This window comes from Salvelinus namaycush, chromosome 25 (assembly GCF_016432855.1).
Source record: "Salvelinus namaycush isolate Seneca chromosome 25, SaNama_1.0, whole genome shotgun sequence".
NCBI classification, from domain to species: Eukaryota; Metazoa; Chordata; class Actinopteri; order Salmoniformes; family Salmonidae; genus Salvelinus; species Salvelinus namaycush.
The window spans coordinates 3758032-3772368 of record NC_052331.1 but is presented as its reverse complement, the minus strand read 5'-3'; the positions used below and the strand labels follow the sequence as shown (position 1 = coordinate 3772368).

General features: G+C 44.1%; 1 protein-coding gene across 3 annotated transcripts in view; it reads right to left on the bottom strand.

Annotated features, from left to right (window-relative positions):
- The window catches only part of LOC120020131 (transcriptional repressor p66 alpha-like), a 42838-nt gene that overhangs the window by 5911 nt on the left and 22590 nt on the right, over positions 1–14337 (bottom strand). The window contains exons 3-7 of one of the 3 annotated variants that reach the window (XM_038963596.1): positions 9915–10044; positions 6649–6777; positions 6181–6258; positions 5917–6045; positions 5357–5572 (exon numbers count right to left, since the gene is read on the bottom strand). In XM_038963596.1, coding sequence (XP_038819524.1) covers positions 5357–5572; positions 5917–6045; positions 6181–6258; positions 6649–6777; positions 9915–10044 — 682 coding nt within the window. The remainder of the gene's footprint in view (positions 1–5356; positions 5573–5916; positions 6046–6180; positions 6259–6648; positions 6778–9914; positions 10045–14337) is intronic. The other 2 variants (XM_038963597.1, XM_038963598.1) reach the window with 2 other exon arrangements.

Sequence of the window (14337 nt, the reverse complement as noted above, 5' to 3'; positions counted from 1 at the left end):
AAGGGGAAATCCACACCCAATTTTTTTCTTTTTCTTCTTCCATTAGTCCACTGATACAGTTCTAAAATGTTTTGCATGTCAGCGGTCAGGTTTTCAAGATATTGAACTTTCAAGGACAAAAGTGTCACCTGGCACGCCATCAGTACTTTAGTCCTCCATAACATTTTTTGTTATGGAGTTTAAAAAGTTTTACTTTAATATTTAAAGCAGAGCAGTAACATATAGTCAAAGTTAAATTTAGTAAAAGAATTGGTCTGATTACTTTGATAGACGACTTTATCAAACTTTATAACTTTGAATTGTGGGGCAGTTAGATCACACAAATGTCTAAACAACAATTGAAAGAAGAAAGACAGGGATCTTCTGTCAGAAGACGGCAATAAAGGGCACGATGTGGACAACACCCTTCGGAAAGCAAAGCAACTGAATCATATTCATGCTGTGGGTTTCAGATAAATAGATACGCGATACACTTTTGTAAAGCGTTCAGTGTAAATTAAGTTTGATTTTACGTTTTAGGCTATTATTTGGGGAGAGAAATATGATGGTGCAGCTAGTGATGACAGCTCTTTAAAAGTATTTTTGTGTTAGTTGAAGAACTATGTAGAATAGGTTCGTATGTAGACCTATTGATAACTAGCTATAATTCTATCTAATAAATAACCTCTCACAATTACTGAACCACACAACTACTGACCCAACAACTACTGACCACTTCCACACAACTATTAACCAAAACTACTGACCACAACCACACAACTACTGACCACAACTATCAACCGCAACTACTGACCACAACCACACAACTATTGTCCTAACCTGCTGAACACAACTACTGTCCTAACCTACTGAACACAACCACACAACTACTGTCCTAACCTACTGAACACAACCACACAACTACTGTCCTAACCTACTGAACACAACCACACAACTACTGACCACAACTACTGAAGCACACACCTACAGTTGAAGTCGGAAGTTATAATTCACTGTATAATAATTCCAGTGGGTCAGAAGTTTACATACACTAAGTTGACTGTGCCTTTAAACAGCTTGGAAAATTCCAGGAAATTATGTCATGGCTTTAGAAGCTTCTGATAGGCTAATTGACATCTTTTGAGTCAATTGCAGGTGTACCTGCAAAGACCTCAGAATTTTTTTGTAGACCTCCACAAGTCTGGTTCATCCTTGGGAGCAATTTCCAAACGCCTGAAGGTACCACATTCATCTGTACAAATCATGGTACGCAAGTATAAACACCATGGGACCACACAGCCGTCATACCGCTCAGGAAGGAGACGCATTCGGTCTCCTAGAGATGAACGTACTTTGGTGCGAAAAGTGCAAATCAATCCCAGAACAACAGCAAAGGACCTTGTGAAGATGCTGGAGGAAACGGGTACAAAAGTATCTATATCCACAGTAAAACAAGTCCTATATCAACATAACCTGAAAGGCCGCTCAGCAAGGAAGAAGCCACTGCTCCAAAACCGCCATAAAAAAGCCAGACTACGGTTTTCAACTGCACATGGGGACAAAGATCGTACTTTTTGGAGAAATGTCCTCTGGTCTGATGAAACAAAAATAGAACTGTTTGGCCATCGTTATGTTTGGAGGAAAAAGGGGGATGCTTGCAAGCCGAAGAACACCATCCCAACCGTGAAGCACGGGGGTGGCAGCATCATGTTGTGGGGGTGCTTTGCTGCAGGAGGGACTGGTGCACCTCACAAAATAGATAGCATCATGAGGGAAGAGGAAAATTATGTGGATATATTGAAGCAACATCTCAAGACATCAGTCAGGAAGCTAAAGCTTGGTTGCAAATGGGTCTTCCAAATGGACAATGACCCCAAGCATACTTCCAAAGTTGTAGCAAAATGGCTTAAGGACAACAAAGTCAAGGTATTGGAGTGGCCATCACAAAGCCCTGACCTCAATCCTATAGAAAAATGTGTGGGCAGAACTGAAAAAGCGTGTGCAAGCAAGGAGGCCTACAAACCTGACTCTGTCAGGAGGAATGGGCCAAAATTCACCCAACTTATTGTGGGAGCTTGTGGTAGGCTACCTGAAACATTTGACCCAAGTTAAACAATTTAAAGGCAATGCTACCAATACTAATTGAGTGTATGTAAACTTCTGACCCACTGGGAATGTGATGAAAGAAATAAAAACTGAAATAAATCATTCTCTCTACTATTGGTCTATCAAAGTAATCAGACCAACATTTAACTTAGACAATATCTGACTGCTTGGCTTAACTAAAACACACCAAATTTCTTCCATTACCACAAAAAAACTTTTAAAAGAGTTAAAGCATGTCCCACCAATTATACTTCATGTACAATTACCATGTAGTTATTATTATTATTAGGAACACTACTCCTCTTACGCCGTTTAAATTAGAAACGGCATTCAAACTTTAAAACGTACAGACGGGTCTGGAATAGTGTGCTTGCATACAACTTTTTGATACTATCTATACTTATTAAACTACTAAAACCTTCATCCACTTGTATGGGATTGCTTCAATATTCTAAAGCTTCCATTGTGACATCATGACTTCCAACTTTCCATTCGCTGTAAATGCAATAATGTAAATTTGGACACAAATCAGAACTTTGACCACTTTCCCAACAAGTTAGACACAAAAATGTATGCATCTTGTTCTACTTTACTGCTATTCAAATCTGGAATCAGAACATAATTATCTTCTACCAATCAAAGGTTACAGCTGTTTGTCACCGTTTAGACTGATGGAAACTTGATAGCTAACGCCAGCTAACAGCACTCTCATGTCTCGTCATTGAGCAGCACAAACGGAGCCATTGTTATGGATACCAATGCATTTCCATGGCAAAAAAGGGCCACGTAAAAACAAAAATCACAAATTCTAGTTCTCTCTTTCACCATCTAAGCTATCAACTCCAAACCAACATTGAGATGTTCATACAGATGCTACTTAGATTGCTTGTCAAAATATTCTAGTCATCTCTCTTCCTTCCAGGCCTTTTCTTCTCTTGACTTTATATTGCGATTGGCAACTTTCATAAATTACGTGCATTACCACCACTGACCTCGTTTGTCTTTCAGTCACCCACGTGGGTATAACCAATGAGGAGATGGCACATGGGTACCTGCTTCTATAAACCAATGAGGAGATGGGAGAGGCAGGACTTGCAACGTGATCTGCGTCAGAAATAGAACTGATTTCTATTTTAGGCAACGCAGACGCTCGTTGGCGTGCGCGAGCAGTGAAGGTGCAATAATTGAATAACATAGATTTCTACATTTATTTTGCAACGCTCGCGCACACGACGCGAGCGGTCAGCCTGTTAGGTATGCTGCAAGGAGGCATGAGGACTGCAGATGTGGCCAGGGAAATAAATTCCAATGTCTGTACTGTGAGATGCCTAAGACAGCGCTACGGGGAGACAGGACAGACAGCTGATGGTCCTCGCAGTGGCAGACCACGTGTAACAACACCTGCACAGGATTGGTACATCTGAACATCACACCTGCGGGACAGGTACAGGATGGCAACTACAATTGCCCGAGTTACACTAGGAACGCACAATCCCGCCATCAGGGCTCAGACTGTCCGCAATAGGCTGAGAGAGGCCTGTTGTAGGCCTGTTGTAAGGCAGGTCCTCACCAGACATCACCCGGCAACAGCGTCGCCTATGGGCACAAACCCACCGTCGCTGGACCAGACAGGACTGGTAAAAAGTGCTCTTCACTGACGAGTCGCGGTTTTGTCTCACCAGGTGTGATGGCCCGATTTGCGTTTATCGTCATCCCGATTTGCGTTTATCGTCAAAGGAATGAGTGTTACATCGATTTGGAGGTGGAGGGTCCGTCATCATCGGACTGAGCTTGTTGTCATTGCAGGCAATCTCAACGCTGTGCGTTACAGGGAAGACATCCTCCTCCCTCATGTGGTACCCTTCCTGCAGGCTCATCCTGACATGACCCTCCAGCATTACAATGCCACCAGCCATACTGCTCGTTCTGTGCGTGATTTCCTGCAAGACAGGAATGTCAGTGTTCTGCCATGGCCAGCGAAGAGCCCGGTTCTCAATCTCATTGAGCATGTCTGGGCTAGGGCCATTCCCCCCAGAAATGTCCGGGAACTTGCAGGTGCCTTGGTGGAAGAGTGGGGTAACATCTCACAGCAAGAACTGGCAAATCTGGTGCAGTCCATGAGGAGGAGATGCACTGCAGTACTTAATGCAGCTGGTGGCCACACCAGATACTGACTGTTACTTTTGATTTTGACCCCCAACTTTGTTGAGGGACACATTATTCCATTTCTGTTAGTCACATGCCTGCGGAACTTGTTCAGTTTATGTCTCAGTTGTTGAATCTTGTTATGTTAATACAAATATTTACACGATAAGTTTGCTGAAAATAAACGCAGTTGACAGTGAGAGGATGTTTCTTTTTTTGCTGAGTTTATATATACTTTTGGAACTATAACCATTTAAAATGTGCATAAACACAGCAGACATTGTGGGTTTGAATGAGAACCATAGGAATACAAATGGTTCTGCTCCTTGGCCAATTAAGCTACAAGACCAACTTCAAAACATTCAGGCTATGCTAACTTCAAGTTCTTTAGAATCTTTATCAACCACCTACATATACATTTGCATAAATTAGCATAAAGTAACGTACCAACAGTAACTCTTGAACCGTTCAAGCTAGATACACCAAACCAACTTGCACATGTTCTGGCTATCTTAACTTCAAATTCTTTAAAAAGTTAATCAACTATAACTGTATAAATTAGCATACAAATGTCCCACCAACAGTAGATTAAGGCAGCCCCCGCACCTCTCTGATTCAGAGGGGTTGGGTTAAATGCGGAAGACACATTTCAGTTGAACGCATTCAGTTGGTCAACTAGGTATCCCTCTTTCCCTTTCCTAACTCTTGAACTGTTCAAGCTGGAGACACCAAAGCAATTTTCACATGTTCAGGCTATTCTATCCACTGCCACAAAAATACTGAAGGAAGTCACAATTTTCATAAAAAAAAAAAATCTAGTTGTTATTATTATCATCACAAACTTGATGCTCTTAAAAGAGGCAGTGTACAATGTTCAATGCATCTCAATAGGGAAATTATGTTTTTAAATCATGTAGAAACCTAATATTCCACAAATTACTTTTTCATTTCCATCACAGGTATTTATTTCAACATTTTAGGTTTTTATGATAAACACATGTATTTACAGGGTTACATATTAGGTTACATATTATCAACATGTACTTCAGAAGTAGCTAGAATTCATATAGGCTGTATTTGAATCGATAAAAAAATAAAATAAAATAGAGCCCTGCCTCGGACCCACCTGTGAGATGTTGACCAGCAGGCTGGCATTGTTGATGTTTCCCACCCTGATGAGGCCAGACTGCATGAGGCCTCTCTGGGCCTGGGTGCCGGGTACGTTGGCCCTGGAGGCCAGCAGCAGGGGAGGGGGGCCAGAGCCTCCAGAGCCAGACCCTGACAGTTGCTGCTGTTGCTGCTGCCGGAGAGACTGGATCTGCTGAGGAGACACAGCGATTGGCTACAAAGGGGGTCAGGGGAGAGAATTGGGAGAGATTGGACCGAGGAGGAGAAGAGGGACAGGGCAGGGATAAAGAGGGCCAACATTGGACAGAGAGAGGGCATATAGAAGAAGAGAGCATTGGACAGTCGTGCTCATGGGACAGAAGAGGATGAGGGACACAGCAGCAATATGTGAGGGAGGGTGGAGAGATAAGGGGGGAATGAAAGAGACCGAGACAAAAAGAGAGAGAGAGAAAAGAAAAAACAGGTGAATGTAGTCAAAAACACAAAAGTCAGTCATGAGTAGTGAATATTAATATCCTCTGATGACCAGTTTGGCAGGTAGATTGTGGTCTCTCGTACCTGTGCCCCTCTAACCAGGGGTGGCATGATGATCTGGGAGTTGTGGGGGCCATGTTTGGAGGAGATCTGCTGCCCGCCCCTCACCAGAGGAGGTGGAATGACTGTGCCTGAACTCCTACTTGACCCCACCTGGGGATGAAATAAAGTCTTCGGACTCATGTCTCGGTCTTAAACTAAATTATGAAATGAACAGAAACGTGGTAAACATGAAAAAAAATATGTGTGTGTGCATACAAGCTTGTTCGTGTGAGAGAGATGTCTGACCTGCTGGGAGCCTTTGCTGGCTGTAATGGATCCCCGGATCAGAGATGGAGGAGCTGCAGAACCTGACAATACTGAGGGCTGTGGAACAAGACAGAGATGGATAGAATGAGCTGGGTATGTGTGTGTCTATTTGTACGTTTGTGGAAGTATGCGTCTGGGTGAATGTATTTGTGTTTTACCTGTGTGGCTTTTTCTGTATCTTGTGTGTGTGTGTGTGTGTGTGTGTGTGTGTGTGTGTGTGTGTGTGTGTGTGTGTGTGTGTGTGTGTGTGTGTGTGTGTGTGTGTGTGTGTGTGTGTGTGTGTGTGTGTGTGTGAGAGAGAGAGAGAGCGAGAGAACTGGGATCTGAACTCCAGTTTTCCACTTTGGGAAACCAAATTCCTTCTTGGGCAGAGGGTGACACTGATTTTATGTCACAGGGCAGGGCTACCTCATCACGACAACTCACCTTGGCTACATGCGTCCATACCTTCTGCAGTGTGTCCTTCTGTGTCTGGCTCTGTCGTAGTTTCTTCAGCAGCACCAGCTTGGCCTCCTCCTGCCTCAGCTCCCCTTTCAACTGCTTTATGATGCGATCCCTGTCCTCTGGACTGGCCTTCTACACACAGAGACCAGATAAAGACCAATTAGACCAGAGAGAGAGAGACCAGCGCGAGAAAGGCCAGTACAGCAGACACAGAGAAGTAGCTAAAAAGTATTAAGTAGTTGCAAAGTTGTTAATTATCTAAAATGCTAAAGTTGTCCGTGACGAGATTCGAACACGCAGCCTTTGGGTTGCAAGACCTTCGCGTTATACCTTGCCTGAAGTAACATTCTATCTTATGTAACCATACCATAAAGTAACATATCATACTAATTTGAGTGTCCCGGATTTACATTCACTATGCTACGTTTAGTCTCAGTGTATGAATAGAAAAGGTGTATACAGCAGTAGTTACATAGGATGAGCCTTATCTAGAGTACAGTGCATTCGGGAAGTTCAGACCCCTTGACTTTTCCCATTACAACCTTATTCTAAAATGGATTAAATGTTTTCCTCATCAATCTGCACACAATACCCCATAAATACAAAGTGAAAACAGGTTTCTAGAAAGTTTTGCCAATTTATTAAAAATAAAAACAGAAATACCTTATTTAAATAAGTATTCAGACCCTTTGCTATGACACTTGAAATTGAGCTCAGGTGCATCCTGTTTCCATTGATCATTCTTGAGATTTTTCTACAACTTGATTGGAGTAAATCTGTGGTAAATTCAATTGATTGGACATGATTTGGAAAGGCACACACCTGTCAAACTAAGGTCCCACAGTCTATATAAAGGTCCCACAGTTGACAGTGGATGTCAGAGCAAAAATCAAGCCATGAGGTCGAAGAAAGGGTACCATTTATGCAGCATTGAAGGTCCATAAGAACACAGTGGCCTCCATCATTCTTAAATGGAAGAAGTTTGTAACCACCAAGATTCTTCCTAGAGCTGGCAGCCCGGCCAAATTGAGCAATCGGGGGAGAAGGGCCTTGGTCAGGGAGGTGACCAAGAACCCGATTGTCACTCTGACAAAGCTCCAGAGTTCCTATGAGGAGATGGGAGAACCTTCCAGAAGGACAACCGCCTCTGCAGCACTCCACCAATCAGGCCTTTATGGTAGAGTGGCCAGACAGAAGCCACTCCTCAGTAAAATGCATATGTCAGCCCGCTTGGAGTTTGCCAAAAAGCTCCTAAAAGGACTCTGTCCATGAGAAACAAAATTCTCTGGTCTGATGAAAACAAGATTGAACTCTTTGGCCTGAATGCCAAGCATCACTTCAGGAGGAAACCTGGCACCATCCCTATGGTGAAGCACGGTGGTGGCAGCATCATGCCGTAGAGATGTTTTTTAGCGGCAGGGACTGGGAGATTAGTTAGGATCGAGGGAGAGATGAACGGAGCAAAGTACAGAGAGATCCTTGATGGAAACCTGCTCAGGATCTCAGACTGGGGTGAAGGTTTACCTTCCAACAGAACAATGACCCTAAGCACACAGCCAAGACAACGCAGGAGTGGCTTCGGGACAAGTCTCTCAATGTCCTTGAGTGGCCCAGCCAGAGCCTGGACTTGAACCTGATCGAACATCTCTGGAGAGACATGAAAATAGCTGTGCAGTGATGCTCCCCATCCAACCTAACAGAGCTTGAGAGGATCTGCAAAGAAGAATGGGAGAAACTCCCCAAGTACAGGTGTGCCAAGTTGGGATGCACAATATATCGGTGAACATATCGGAATAGGCCAATATTAGCAACAATGCCAACATCGGTATCGGCACGATTTCTAGTTTGACGCCGATGTGCAAAACCGATGTCAAAGCTGATGTGCATACCTATATAACGTAGGTTAATGACGTAATGACGCCACGTAAAATTTTGCACTATACATGCAACACAGCATTCCTAACCAAGCCCACAATGTCTGCTGTGTGGATCGAGCAGTCAACAAGTCGAGCAGTCATTTGAAAGAGTAAGAAAATCTCAGCGAGACAACTCAATGACAAAATCCATTAACTTGCCCTTGACAATCAACCATTCTCTGTCGTGGGTGACCAAGTGCGCTATTTTTCAGATGTTGCCCTACCGGAGTTACACAGTAACACTGCCGACACAGGCTGTGAACCATGCTCGATGCAATGTACAAGGACCGCTACTTCGATGCAGACAAGAAACAGGGTTTACGTGAAATGTTACATACACAGCTGAACAAGATGGAACCGTACACAGTGACAGTGCGCACCGAGGAAGAGGCGCCACGGACAGACAGAGCTGAAACTTCACTGCTTGACATGTTTGATGAAATCCTGGTTGAGAATGAAACGACTGAACAAATGAACAACGAAACAGCACAGCAAGTAAGTGAATGAAATAGGTTTTGATTGTTTTACTGGTAATTGGGACATAGGTAAATCCCAACAAAATAACTTTTTGGTCAGTGTGGTGTGTGTAACCTTTATTTAACTAGGCAAGTCAGTTAAGAACAAATTCTTATTTACAATGACGGCCTACCCCGGCCAAACCCGGACGACGCTGGACCAATTGTGCCCCGCGCTACGGGACTCCCAATAACGGCTGGATGTGATACAACCTGGATTCGAACCAGGGCCTTTAGTGACGCCTCTTGCACTGAGATGCAGTGCCTTAGACCGCTGTGTCCATGTGTGTGCGTTAACTATTTGAACTGTACTAGAATGCTTAAAAGGCCGCTAAAAGTTTAAATATCGGTATCGTTTTTTTTGGCAAGGAAAATATTGGATATCGGTATCGGCCAAAAATGTCATATTGGTGCATCACTAGTGCCAAGCTTGTAGCATCATACCCAAGAAGACTCAAAGCCATAATCACTGCCAAAGGTGCTTCAACAAAGTACTGATTAAAGGGTCTGAATACTTAAGTAAATGGTATATTTCAGTTTGTTATTTGTAATATATTAGCAAAAATTGTCATTATGAGGTATTGTGTGTAGATTGATGAGGGGAAAAAACGATTTAATACATTTTATAAAGTAATGCTGGAACGTAACAAAATGTGGAAAAAGGGAAGGGGTCTGAATACTTTCTGAATGCCCTGTACATATGAAGTGGGTAAAAAACGATGTAACATTATTAAAGGGACCAGTGTTCAATGACTATGTACATGGTGCAGGATTAAGTACTGGGTGGTAACAGTGACTAAAGTTCAGGGCAGGGTACTGGTATAGTTCTTTCACTAACCATAAGTAGGTCTGTGTCCAGCTCCTTGAGGTGGTTCAAGCCGTTCATCGGCGGACTGCAGGAGTCATTATCCGACAGGACAATGACATCATCGTCTGGGGACAGGGGACACTTCTCCCTCATTAAGGTGCTAATCGAAGAAGAAAATAGTGATTAATTCTACACACAATACCCTATAATGACAAAGCAAAAACAGGTTTTTAGAAATGTTTGCTAATTAATAAAAATAAATAAACTGAAATATTACATAAGTATTCAGACCCTTTACTCAGTACTTTGCTGGTGCACCTTTGGCAGCGATTACAGCCTCGAGTCTTCTTGGATATGACGCTACATACTTTGCACTAGTCCTGAGTGCTCTGGAACTTTATGCCATTGATCTTTTTCTCAATCATAACTAGTTTCCCAGTCCCTGCCACTGATCAACATCCCCACAGCATGATGCTGCTACCATGCTTCACCGTAGGGATAGTGCCAGGTTTCCTCCAGACGAGATGTTTGGTATTCAGGCCAAAGAGTTCAATCTTGTTTTCATCAAACCAGAGAATCTTGTTTCTCATGGTCTGAGAGTCCTTTAGGTGCCTTTTGGCAAACTCCAAGCGGGCTGTCATATGCATTTTAATGAGGAGTGGCTTCCATCTGGCCACTCTAGCATAAAGGCCTGATTGGTGGAGTGCTGTAGAGATGGTTGTCCCTGTGAAAAGTTCTCCCATCTCCACAGAGGAACTCTGGAGCTCTGTCAGAGTGACCATCGGGTTCTTGGTCACCTCCCTGACCAAGGCCCTTCTCCTCTGATTGCTCAGTTTGGCGGGGCGGCCAGCTCTAGGAAGAGTCTTGGGGGTTCCAAACGTCTTCCATTTTTTAGAATGATGGAGGCCACTGTGTTCTTGGGGACCTTCAATGCTGCAGGAATGTTTTGTTACCCTTCCCCAGATCTGTGCCTCGACACAATCCTGTCTCGGAGCTCTACAGACAATTCCTTCGACTTCATGGCTTGGTTTTTGCTCTGACATGCACTGTCAACTGTGGGACCTTATATAGAGAGGTGTGTGCCTTTCCAAATCATGTCCAATCAATTGAATTTACCACAGGTGGACTCCAATCAAGTTGTAGATACATCAAGGATGATCAATGGAAACAAGATGCACCTGAGTTCAATTTCGAGTCTTAGCAAACGGTGTGAATACTTATGCAAATAAGGTATGTTTTTTATTTTTCATAAATGTGCAAAAATGACTAACGACCTGTTTTCACTTTCTCTTTATGGGATTTTGTGTGTAGATTGATGAAGGAAAAAAAGTAAATTGATCCATTTTAGAATGATGCTGTAACGTAATAAAATGTGGAAAAAGGGAAGGGGTCTGAATACTTTCTGAATGCACTGTATGTATAGCACATTATCAAGTCATCGAGTGTTAATGAAAAATAGTTTTTTGGGACGAGGATATTGAGAAAGGAGGATCAATTATCCAGGTTTAGACCATACCGTGAAATTCTACCTTACAAGCCGTTAACCAACAATGCAGTTCAAGAAGTAGAGTTAAGAAAATATTTACTAAATAAACTAAAAGTAAAAGATTTAATAAAAAGTAACAAAATAACAACAACAAGGCTATATACAGGGGGTACCGGTACAGAGTCAATGTGAAGGGGGGACAGGTTAGTCGAGGTCATTTGTACATGTAGGTAGGGGTAAAGCGACTACTCATAGATAATAAAACAGTGAGTAGTAGCAATTTAAAAAACTAGGGGGGGGTCAATGTAAATAGTGCAGGTGGCCATTTGATTAATTGTTCAGCAGTCTTATGGGGCCTGGGGGTAGAAGCTATTAATAAGGAGCCTTTTGGACCAAGACTTGGTGCTCTGGTACTGCTTGCTGTGCAGTAGCAGAGAGAACAGTCCACGACTTGGTTGACTGGAGCCTTTGAATTTTTTGGGGGGCCTTCCTCTGACACCGCCTAGTATATAGGTCTTGGATGTCAGGAAGCTGGGGCCCAGTGATGTACTAGGCCACACTAGCCTCTGTAGCGCCTTACGGTCAGATGCCGAGCAGTTGCCATACCAGGCGGTGAAGCAACCGGTCAGGATGCTCTCGGTGGTGCAGCTGTAGAACTTTGAGGATCTGGGGACCCGTGCCAAATCTTTTCAGTCTCCTGAAGGGGAGAATGTGCCATCTTCACGACTGTCTTGGTGTGTTTGAACCATGATAGTTTGTTGGTGATGTGGACACCAAGGAACTTGAAATTCTCGACCCGCTCCACTGCAGCCCCGTCGATGTTAATGGGGGCCTGTTTGGCCCTCCTTTTCCTGTAGTCCACGATCAGCTCCTTTGTCTTGCTCATATTAGGGAGCGGTTGTTGACCTGGCACCACACTACCAGGTCTCTGACCTCCTCCCTATTTGCTGTCTCATCATTGTCGGTGATCAGGCCTAACACTGTTGTGTCATTGGCAAACTTAATGATAGTGTAGGAGTCGTGAAAAGGGAGTGCAGGAGGGGACTAAGCACGCAACCCAGTGTTGAGGATCAGCGTGGCAGATGTGTTGTTGCCTACCCTTACCACCTGGGGGTGGCCCGCCAGGAAGTCCAGGATCCAGGTGCAGAGGGAGGTGTTTTGTCCCAGGGTCCTTAGCTTAGTGATGAGCTTTGTGGGCACTATGGTGTTGAACGCTGAGCTGTAGTCAATGAATAGCATTCTCACATAGGTGTTCCTTTTGTCCAGGTGGGAAAGGGCAGTGTGGAGTGCGATTTAAATTGCGTCATCTGTGGATCTGTTGGGGCAGTATGTGAATTGGAGTGGGTCTAGGGTGTCCGGGAGGATGCTGTTGATGTGAGCCATGACCAGCCTTTCAAAGCACTTCATGGCTACCGACGTGAGTGCTACGGGGCAGTAGTCATTTAGGCAGGTTACCTTCGCTTTCTTGAGCACAGGGACTATGGTGCTCTGCTTGAAACAGTTATTACAGACTCGGTCAGGGAGAAGTTGAAAATGTCAGTGAAGACACTTGCCAGTTGATCTGCGCATGCTCTTAGTACACGTCCTGGTAATCCGTCTGGCCCTGCGGTCTTGTGAATGTTAACCTGTTTAAAGGTCTTGCTCACATCGGCTACGGAGAGCGTGATCACACAGTCATCCGGAACAACTGGTGCTCTCATGCATGCTTCAGTGTTGCTTGCCTAGAAGCGAGCATAAAAAAGGTATTTAGCTGGTCTGGTAGGCTTGCATCACTGGGCAGCTTGCAGCTGGGTTTCCCTTTGTAGTCCGTAATAGTTTGCAACCCCTGTCACAGCCGAGTGTCAGAGCCGGTGTAGTAGGATTCAATCTTATTCCTGTATTGACGCTTTGCCCGTTTGATGATTCGTCTGAGGGCACAGCAGGATTTCTTATAAGCGGCAGCTCTAGCCTTTAGCTCGGTGCAGATGTTGCCTGTAATCCATGGCTTCTGGTTGGGATATGTACGTACTGTCACTGTGGGGACGACGTTGTCAATGCACTTATTGATGAAGCCGGTGACTGAGGTGGTATACTCCTCAATGCCATTGGATAAATCCCGGAACATATTCCAGTCTGTGCTAGCAAAAGAGTCCTGTAGCGTAGCATCCGCGTCATCTGACCACTTCCATATTGAGCGAGCCACTGATATTTCTTGCTTTAGTTTTGCTGGAAAGCAGGAATCAGGAGGATAGAATCATGGTCAGATTTGCCAAATGGACGGTGAGGGAGAGCTTTGTATGCCGCTCTGTTTTTTCCTCTGGTTGCACATGTGACGTGCTGGTAGAAATTAGGTTAAACGGATTTAAGTTTGCCTGCAAAGTCCCCGGCCACTAGGAGAGCCGCTTCTGGATGAGCATTTTCTTGTTTGCTTATGGCCTTATACAGCTTGTTGAGTGCGGTCTTAGTGCCAGTATCAGTTTGTGGTGGTAGATCGATGGCTACGAATAATATTGATGAAAACTCTCTTGGTAGATTGTGTAGTCTACAGCTTATCATGAGGTACTCTACATCAGGCGAGCAATATCTCAAGACTTATTCCATATTAGACATCGCGCACCAGCTGTTATTGACAAATAGACACACACTCCTGCCCCTCGTCTTTCCAGACGAAGCTGCTCTGTCCTGCCGATGCACGGAAAACCTAGCCTGCTCTATATTCTCTGTGTCGTCGTTCAGCCACGACTCGGTGAAACATAATATATCGATCGAAGATCATCCACTGTTATTTTCCAGTGATTGCACATTGGCCAATAGAACGGATGGTAAAGGCGGTTTACCCACTCGCCAATTAATTCTCACAAGACACCCCGCCCCCTTTATTTCCGTCATTTCTTCAAGCTAATGACGGGGATTTGGGCCTCGTCTTGACAAAGCAGTATATCCTTCGCGTCAGACTCATTAAACAAAAAATCTTTGTCCTGTTCGAGG